Source organism: Rhynchophorus ferrugineus, unplaced genomic scaffold (genome assembly GCF_030347505.1).
Source record: "Rhynchophorus ferrugineus isolate W39M unplaced genomic scaffold, kcgeb_rfMv2 rfM4, whole genome shotgun sequence".
In the NCBI taxonomy this organism is placed as follows: domain Eukaryota; kingdom Metazoa; phylum Arthropoda; class Insecta; order Coleoptera; family Curculionidae; genus Rhynchophorus; species Rhynchophorus ferrugineus.
The window spans coordinates 377,529-386,907 of record NW_027472583.1 but is presented as its reverse complement, the minus strand read 5'-3'; the positions used below and the strand labels follow the sequence as shown (position 1 = coordinate 386,907).

Below are 9,379 nucleotides of genomic sequence, written 5' to 3'. Positions count from 1 at the left end.
TTTCTTGACTAGGATAGCAGTTTCGCTACCGCGGGCAGCGACACGGTCATTCCTGTAAACCGCGTAGTTTAGAAGGGAAAAACGATGAGAGGGTTTTAGGAGAGTCCCTTGGATAAGTGCTATATCGATGTTTGAAGACGAAAGAACGAATTTGTGATGACAGTTAAAATAAATAAATCGGAATCAAGAATGCAAATAAAATTAAGTTTTTTGAAATTTTGACACAACATTGCATTATATATTTATATATTTTTTTTTCATAAATCTGGATTTCATTATATATAATATTTATATATCTACAATCAGATATTTTTGTTTTATTGGTAGCCTTTAATATACCAAATTTCTTTTAATTATTTCTATTTCATTGTGCAAAATATATATTAAAAACAACATATTCTTTATAAAACCTAAAAACTCATTTACATAACTTAAATGAACAGAATACAAAAATAGCAACAAAATTAAATACATATTTGACTGAAAAATATTTTTTATTTTAACATAAACAATTCAATCACAGTTTCAATCCCCTTAGTTAATATTCTTGATACTCAATAATCTATGCTTCCCCATATAAGTAGTTCTTTTCTAATTCAGGTATTCTACATTGTGTACCCCAATATTATAATATGGATTGTATACCCATTGACCATACTAAGTAGCTATCGTTAGAGATAGTAACAAATGGTTGACCATTATAAGTATTAGAGCTGCTTACTAACTCACCAAAAGAGAGCTTGGTATTATCTGAAAAAAATGTATTATAACAGTAGGAGCAATTCACATTTTAATCACATTATTTATATAACATACATAATTAGCAATTATTCACAATAACGGACCGAGTGAACGAAAATTATTGTTCCTTTTATTTATAGAATAAATTAATATTTGTGATATGTAGTTCAAGTGCAATGAATAAAATTCTTTTTAAACCTTTGTTGGTCGTTGTCACGTAGGCCTGTAAAATCAGTTACATGTAGAAATGGGAATATTTTGACACTGCAATGTAAATATTGCATAATTGGTAACTCGATAAATGTGCTGCCGACAATAGATTAATTATGCTTTATAACGGAAGTTTAGAAAGTAACATTGAATTATATAATTATTGTTTAAAAAAATGATGGTGTTTAAACTTCGAAAACAATATTTTATTTTTGTTTGTCTTGGACTTATCTGTTACTGGTTGTTAATGTGGTAATTAGATGTTGATTTTAATTCAAATAGTTTTGTTATTTTAAGCAAAATATAAGGAATGAATTGTTAGATAAAACAACTGAATGCTGTTTTGGCTACGTCTTTTTGGTAAAATTACATTACAATTAAAACTTACTTAAGTTCCATTTTAAGCCAGTTGTAGTGGCTTTACAACTCGATCCTATAGGTATCAAAGCGCACCATTCTTGATCCCTTCGCAGATTCTCGGGTATAATAATTTTATGACTTCCCGGTTTAAGTAACCATGTTATTGAATTTGATGCTATGTGATAAATTTTTTTCTCTCCGAGAAAAGAAGGTGCTTTGAATAGGGTGTTTATATTAGCTAATATTTGATCAAATCTCCCTGATGTATCTGCCAGCACAAATATTGTATTTATCTGAAATAATTTATTGTGTTTTATTTTGATCTTAGTCTTAGTAAAAAATTAACAGTTAAACTCATATATTTAATATAGGCCAATTTTTCATCACATAATCTACAATATAGATATTTTTAAATAATTAGTAAGAATGATGTAATATTTCATGCATTAAGATATTTAAAATATTATTTTAAAAAGTTTAGAATTGTACAAATGCAATTATCATGATGTTTATGGTTATAATTATTAAATAAAACAATGTAAATTACCTTGATAGAATGCATGTCACAATGTTTTTTTAATTCTCTTAGACTTTTAGTATAGTCAGTTTCGTTCTGATCTGGTGTTTTAATAACCTTAGAACCTTTTTCTTGAAAGTAAACTAAAACATTATCAGGTAAAGAATCCATGTCACCTGTAATTAGATCAGGTGCTGCTATATCTCTGTCTTCAAAATTGTGGGCATTTATCCATTTAAGCCACCTTTTGGTTCCACCATCAACTGTGATTCTTAAATTTGCTTCATAATAATACAATATTTACATTTTCTTATTAATATTAATGATGATAATGTATATGTTACCTTTTCTCCATAAGTTAAGCAATTTTTTGGGATCTACATTAAGATCTATTCGACAATTAAGTACAATTAAAGCATAGTTTTGTTCACAATTATTTACCAATATATCATCACATGGAGACCATATCTCAATTTCTTCACATATGTGATTCATTTCAAAACCTACAAATAAAAGTAAATTAAGTTTCCATATTTTTCTAATTGAATTCCAAACTGTTATTGATTTATAAAAATATACAACAATTGTGTGTCTTTCATTTTTAAATAGTGATTTATAATGTAAATAATATAAAGCGCGAACTTACACGTGAGAATTATCCAAAAACTGCGTAATATTTCTGATAAGAAATAACATTAAATTTGTAGCAAAAATTATTAAAAGAATATTGGATATATTTCTTATAGCTCAATTAAACTTTTCAATATGAAAAAATACTTGTGTGATAAGAAGCGAATCATTTTTATAATCATTTAAAATACTTAATTGTTTTTCTTAAACATAACATTACATTTGGTTTATAAAAACAAAAATGTAGGGTTATATTACAATTCTCGCTAATTAACCTATGATTACATGGTTGTTCCAAAGTATTATTATTTAAATTATAAAATTAAATATAGCTTAAAAAATTCAATTTTATAATAAATAAATAAAGTAAGTTGTTTATTTTAAATGAGTTTTTATGGCTTTTGTTAGAATATTTGAATGAAAGCTACTGTTCAATGTATTTAATAGAAACCCTCTTACATGCCTCTTACCAGTTAAATGTAATTTAGATAAAGAAGACGCACAAACAATACCGATGTTAGATTTATTTTGTGTTCTAATCTGCGGTGGTTAAATAATAATAAAACCTAAATCAGAGCATTCCATTATTACATTACATAGTTGACATAGTTTTTTTATCAAAACTTTATTATGACCGAGTTTTAAATGATGAAACTATATATTTCTTTAATAATTTATTTATTTGGAATAAAATTTTTATTTTGGATTATATATACGTATATATATAATCGCTCTGCACTCTCAGTCCAATCATTTTGCTGATAATATGATCTCTGAATAACACTTCTTTTATTTTACATTAAATTATTTAATCAGATTGGAAAATTAGTATCTTGGCATACCTCGAATTGCGTGCGTTTTTCTTTTGGCATGCGACTAAAACGCAACGTCAAAACAATTAATGTTGTTTGCAGCGCTCATTATTTTTTTGGTTCAAAGTGGTCATGATTTAAAACTATGAGTATTCAGATTTGTCTTCGGGGGTGAAGTATGATCAACCAAAGTACACTTAACATTATTGTAGCATATTTATATGTTAGTCACTGAGAGTAGCAGACCAAACACTATAGAATGCATAAAAGTAATCTTTCTCGTGGACATTTTCCGATAAATATCGTCAAATTGCATGGCCCAATATTTCTCATTTTTGAATCAAGCCATGATTCCATAGAAAAAAAATGATGTCATTCTGGTCATCCAAAGTCAAATTTTGAGGTTATATTTTTTGACGTTTTAATAGTGACACAAAAACCGACACGTACCACTTTTTGTTTATTTCGCTTAAGTGGCGATCATTTCAATTAAATAATAGAGTAGATTGTAGGCATAGTGTTTTTTATTTATTATTTTAATCATTGTCTGTGGACAACATAAATCGAAAATGACAACTGTGGAACAACCGTGTTATACATTAATTAACGTGTCTTCAGATTCAGAGCCCTACAATGAGATGCATCTCAAGCAGGATCTGGGTAAGTTATAAACATTGCTGAATGGAATGTAATTAATTAAAAACGTAAATTTTTTATACAGAGAAAGGCGACGTAGGCCAAAAAGTGGAGGCTCTTAAAAAAATTATTCGAATGATTTTAGCAGGTGAAAGACTTCCACCTGGTTTTCTTATGATGATAATTAGATATGTACTTCCTCTGCAAGATCATGCGGCTAAGAAGCTTTTATTGATTTTCTGGGAAATTGTACCCAAAACAACCCCTGATGGTAAACTCTTGCAAGAGATGATTTTAGTTTGTGATGCTTACAGGAAAGATTTACAACATCCAAATGAATTTTTACGTGGAGCCACTTTAAGATTCTTATGTAAATTGAAAGAACCTGAACTTCTTGAACCTTTGATGCCATCCATTAGGTTTGTCGAATAAGTAGTTTTAATACTCTAATCTAGCCCTAAATGTTATTTTTAGGACATGTCTGGAACACAGACATAGTTATGTGCGCAGGAATGCAGTTCTTGCTATTTTTACTATATATAGAAATTTTGAATTTCTTATTCCTGATGCTCCAGAGCTTATTTCAACCTACTTAGATGGAGAACAGGATATGTCATGTAAACGTAATGCATTCCTTATGCTATTACATGCTGATCAAGATCGTGCATTGTCATATTTAAGTTCCTGTTTGGATCAAGTAACTTCTTTTGGAGACATTCTGCAGTTGGTAATTGTTGAATTAATTTATAAAGTGTGCCATTCAAATCCGTCAGAGAGATCGAGGTTTATACGTTGTATATATAATCTGCTGAATTCAAGCAGTGCTGCAGTTAGATATGAAGCTGCAGGTACTCTGGTCACACTCTCAAGTGCACCAACAGCTATAAGAGCTGCAGCATCCTGTTATATTGATTTAATTGTGAAAGAAAGTGATAATAATGTGAAGTTAATTGTTTTGGATAAACTTGTTAGCCTTGGTGAACATCCAAATTATAATAGAGTGCTTCAGGTAAAGATTTAAAAGCGTTAAATTGTTTGATATTCATTCGTAGCACATTTTAGGACTTAGTTATGGATATTTTAAGGGTTTTGTCTAGTCCTGATCTAGAAGTTAGACGTAAAACATTAAATCTGGCAATGGAATTGATAAATTCTCGGAACATTGAGGAAATGGTATTGTTTTTGAAAAAGGAAGTGTCAAAAACCCTAGGTAAATAACGATATTTATCTTAAATTGAATAGGTTACATATAATTAGTATTACTTTGATTTATTGAAGTTATTAATGATTCATTAACATTATAATCTTTAAATATGTATTTACAAAAATATTAAAGCTAAAGCTCCATAAAGTGTTAAAATACTGGATTGGTGTCATCCAAAACATAGTTCTTCTGTGTGATTCTATCTGTATATAAGTGCAGGCTTTCATGACAGAGGTTACCTAATCCTTGGATATATTTTTATTGTTTTTTTTTACGTTCATAACATAGATTCTGAACATGAAGATACTGGAAAATACAGACAGTTATTAGTGAGAACGCTGCATTCTTGCTGTATTAAATTCCCAGATGTAGCAGGAGCTGTTATTCCAGTTCTAATCGAATTTTTATCTGATAATAATGAATTAGCTGCTGGAGATGTATTAGTTTTTGTTAGAGAGGCAATACAAAAGTTTGAAAATTTAAGACCACTTATTATTGAGGTAAATAATTGCTCTTCATATTTTGTTAGTTGATGTTACATATTTTTTCCCTTATAGAAGCTTCTTGAGTCTTTCAAAGATATTAAATCAGTCAAAGTATACAGAGCTGCTTTATGGATTCTGGGAGAATATGCGATAACGGTTGATGATATTGAGTCTGTTACTAAAGAGGTAAGGATATTGTGGAAGGAGAAAAATCCTTGTTAAACTAAAATATAACATAGATAAAGCTTACTCTGGGTGAAGGCTCGCTAGTGGCAGCTGAAAATCGTCTTAATCAAGGAGAATGTGATGAAAAACAATCTGAAAATATGAGTAATGGACCTGTAGTTACAACTTTAGTTACATCTGATGGAACATATGCTACTCAATCAGCTTTTAATACTGTCCAGTGAGTTGTTTTTTATAATACAGTATGTTCTTTCATTGTGATTTTTGGTAATACATTAGGAAATCTAAGAAAGAGCAGCGCCCACCTTTGCGTCAGTACCTTATCGATGGTGACTTCTTTATTGGTGCTGCTCTGGCCTCGACTTTAACAAAATTGGCTTTGAGATATGGCGATTTGGTTGTACCTCAGAAAAAATACAAGTTTGATGCAGAAGTTATGCTTATAATGAGTGGGATCATACATTTGGGTCAATCTGGTTTGTATTTTTTGCAATAACGTATTTAGAAGGGCTGTGAATTAATTTGGAGTGTTTGCATTTTGAATTCAAAGCAAAATTGGGTAAGTTCTTTTTGTGTTTAAGAAATTTTCCTGGTGTGCCGTTTTTCCTGGTATCATTTTATATCCCCAACAGAAAAAAACGAATATTCGTTTTTATCTAGGTTTTTATAAATTTGGCAACAACCAAGTGTTGCCATGTGCTATTTGTTTATAACGACGTTTTTCTTTCAGTGCCTGCTCAAACTTGGTGTAATATATCAGTTTCGCATCTACATTTTTCGATTGATTAAGATACTGTTCGTTATTTTTATGGAAGTTGCCATTCCTAAAGTGTCAAAACTAATACACACACATTTTTCCTGATGGAGTATATTTGTTCCAACTTAACGTCTAGCAACAGTCGACACTCTGGGCTGATAAAAAACATATTGCAACATAACGAAGTTCCAGGCGCTTGAACAGCTGACCGAGTAATATTGAAACAACCATATCTAACGCAAATTTGATGGTCTACGAAAGTAGTTTAGAAGTAGACACTTTCGGCGAATGCGGACTATGGATTGTTGATGATCATCTATTGTAAATTCCTCAAAATTAATTTACGGTCCTAGTAAATGTGTTCAGAATTAGTTTGTTATAGTTATGTAGTTAGGAATATATTTCGAATGTTTCTATACCCCTTAAATGATTCTGAATATTCCGTAGGACTTCCAACTAAACCTATAACCAACGACGACAGAGATCATATATTATTTTGTTTGAGGGTCGTTTCTGATAGGTCGCCAATCATTGTGGAGATTTTCACCGATTATTGTCGAAAAGCTCTAAATGACATGTTACTAGAGAAGGAGAAAGAAGAGGCGTCCGATCAAAAAGCAAAAGAAAAAACTGGTAATTTTATGGAAGTCACTTTTTGTTAAGCCAAATGATATCGTTTTATTTATTAACAGGAACTAAAATTCAAACGGACGATCCAATCAGCTTTTTACAGCTCGAGACAGATAAAGGTGGAGAGCTCGGTGAGAATATGTTTGAAACGTCGTTATCTCAGGCTCTCATTGGCGGCAGAGGAAGTGGCAATGAAGGCGGTCTGGGACCCAACAAACTCGATAAAGTCACACAACTCACAGGTTAAAGTCCGCGGTTGGTTGTTTACGGTGGTGTTTATAAAATCGGTTTTTAGGCTTCTCAGATCCCGTGTATTCGGAGGCTTATGTACATGTCAACCAGTACGATATTGTTCTTGACGTTCTTATAGTGAACCAAACGAACGACACTCTTCAGAATTGTACATTGGAATTGGCTACGTTAGGTGATTTGAAGTTGGTGGAGAAACCACAACCAGTAGTGTTAGCGCCTAAGGATTTCTGTAACATTAAAGCCAATGTTAAAGTGAGTGTAAGGAAAAAGTTGGGGAAAAAGTAACTTTGTTGCCTTTTAATAAACTGGCTTTGTAAAAAGAATTAAATAATGGTTTTTTTGAAAGCGAATGTATTAATATTTCAAAAACTAATCAATTATATATGGGCCGTTTTGATCCATGACCTTTTGCCACTTTTTTTTTGGAAAAACCATAGTTTCGTTAGTGTAAAATTTAAGACATTTTTGGACGAAAAATTGAACCAAGTTATTTTTACAAGTCTCTTCTGCAGCTAACTTTACATCACTCAAAAAAGTTTGCTGGGACTGGAAGACAAAAGCGGCTCGATTTAGCTTTGTTTTAGCAATGACGGAAACTTAATTCATTAATATTTTTCACTGCTAATTCAAGCGGAAACCAAGACGATTGGTCGATCTGGGGGCGTGGTTTAACTTTAATATCAGAATTTCCAGAACAGAAAGGAACGAATTTTTCATTGAATCTGAACGAGGCAACTTTAAAACCGTCTATTAGAAAAACCTGCAAATACTTTTTCCCCAACCTTATAAGAATGTTTAATATGAAGAGTGGTTTTTAAAATATTTAAAATATATTAGGTGGCTTCTACGGAAAATGGTATTATATTTGGCAATATTGTGTATGATGTAACTGGAGCTGCTTCTGATAGAAACGTTGTCGTTTTGAATGACATTCACATAGATATTATGGATTATATTGTGCCGGCTACCTGTACAGACACCGAGTTCATGAGAATGTGGGCCGAATTTGAATGGGAAAATAAGGTAATACTTTCAAAATAGAATGTTCCAATGACCTACAGCATTCTTCTATATTCTTTAGGTCACAGTCAACACTTCCCTTATGGATCTCAACGAATACTTGAAACACCTGATTAAGAGCACAAATATGAAATGCCTCACACCAGAGAAAGCGCTGTCGGGTCAGTGCGGATTTATGGCTGCAAACATGTACGCGAAATCTATCTTTGGAGAAGACGCCTTGGCTAACTTGAGTATAGAGAAACCATTTAATAAACCAGATGCTCCTGTTCAAGGACATATTCGAATAAGAGCTAAAAGTCAGGTAAGTTTTATGTTAATCCCTTGTACTGAACTATTTTCACATTTGTGCTTGAAACATGTATTTTAGGGCATGGCTCTAAGTTTAGGTGATAAGATCAATAGTAGTCAAAAAGCCGGACATCAGAGCAAAGTTGTTGCAGCATAACTTAACTTTTTTTCATCTCAGTTTATGTAAGAACATATTGTATTATTTCTGTTTTAGTTGGTAGGCATATATTCCACAAATTCAATAAATAATTGTAAATCATTAATAATCTTTTCTTTAAACCTTTTGGTGTTGTTTTTTCAGGCCACAATGTGAAATACAAATTGATTAAAGCTTGATAACAATGTAGTTCAATTTTGTTCCGACAAATATTTTATAACTTAACACATGTTTTTTAATTTTTGAAACAAATAAAAAGATAAAAATTAACTCTAAAATAACATTCTAAAAATAAAAAAATACTAAATTTGTTTTTATTGAGGCTTTGTATTGGGTGTAGGAAAATGATTTTCCATTGAAAAATCTAAGCTGCTGGACAAAAGCGATAAAGCAGTAATATTTAAACTTGTTATTATGCTATATGTTAAGGGTTCTTTATTCGACTCGAAAACCAAGATTTCAGTTGTTTTGTTAACTTAACGCCAGAAACC

General features: G+C 31.1%; 2 protein-coding genes across 5 annotated transcripts; one reads left to right on the top strand and one right to left on the bottom strand.

Moving 5' to 3' along the window:
- Positions 1 to 475: 475 nt before the first annotated feature.
- On the bottom strand, positions 476 to 3,428 carry LOC143195432 (thiamine pyrophosphokinase 1). 4 transcript variants are annotated; one of them, XM_076402526.1, is made up of 5 exons: positions 3,301 to 3,428; positions 2,173 to 2,331; positions 1,859 to 2,109; positions 1,340 to 1,604; positions 476 to 750 (listed from the first exon to the last, which is right to left on the bottom strand). In XM_076402526.1, the coding sequence occupies exons 2-5, from the start codon at positions 2,321 to 2,323 to the stop codon at positions 626 to 628; spliced, it is 792 nt and encodes a 263-aa protein (XP_076258641.1). In that variant the 5' UTR covers positions 2,324 to 2,331; positions 3,301 to 3,428; the 3' UTR covers positions 476 to 625. The 4 variants fall into 4 exon arrangements, with proteins under 4 accessions (XP_076258641.1, XP_076258640.1, XP_076258639.1 ...); XM_076402525.1 differs by lacking the exon at positions 3,301 to 3,428 and adding an exon at positions 2,929 to 3,044; XM_076402524.1 differs by lacking the exon at positions 3,301 to 3,428 and adding an exon at positions 2,475 to 2,734.
- betaCOP (coatomer subunit beta) lies at positions 3,426 to 8,997 on the top strand. The gene is made up of 14 exons (XM_076402521.1): positions 3,426 to 3,930; positions 3,992 to 4,325; positions 4,381 to 4,915; positions 4,969 to 5,116; positions 5,399 to 5,610; positions 5,668 to 5,781; positions 5,835 to 6,001; positions 6,061 to 6,257; positions 6,986 to 7,171; positions 7,231 to 7,410; positions 7,464 to 7,672; positions 8,258 to 8,443; positions 8,502 to 8,744; positions 8,811 to 8,997. The coding sequence occupies exons 1-14, from the start codon at positions 3,840 to 3,842 to the stop codon at positions 8,886 to 8,888; spliced, it is 2,880 nt and encodes a 959-aa protein (XP_076258636.1). The 5' UTR covers positions 3,426 to 3,839; the 3' UTR covers positions 8,889 to 8,997.
- The last annotated feature ends 382 nt before the right edge of the window (positions 8,998 to 9,379 follow it).

Excerpts from the sequence above, each read along its gene's own strand:
- betaCOP (XM_076402521.1), top strand. The coding sequence starts at position 3,840 with ATGACAACTGTGGAACAACCGTGTTATACATTAATTAACGTGTCTTCA. Across the intron at positions 5,782-5,834 it reads TTGAGTCTGTTACTAAAGAG|ATAAAGCTTACTCTGGGTGA; the intron begins GTAAGGATATTG and ends AATATAACATAG. Across the intron at positions 7,172-7,230 it reads AAAAGCAAAAGAAAAAACTG|GAACTAAAATTCAAACGGAC; the intron begins GTAATTTTATGG and ends ATTTATTAACAG.
- LOC143195432 (XM_076402526.1), bottom strand. The coding sequence starts at position 2,323 with ATGAATCACATATGTGAAGAAATTGAGATATGGTCTCCATGTGATGAT. Across the intron at positions 2,110-2,172 it reads GCTTAACTTATGGAGAAAAG|CAAATTTAAGAATCACAGTT; the intron begins GTAACATATACA and ends ATTATTATGAAG. Across the intron at positions 751-1,339 it reads TGGCTTAAAATGGAACTTAA|ATAATACCAAGCTCTCTTTT; the intron begins GTAAGTTTTAAT and ends CATTTTTTTCAG.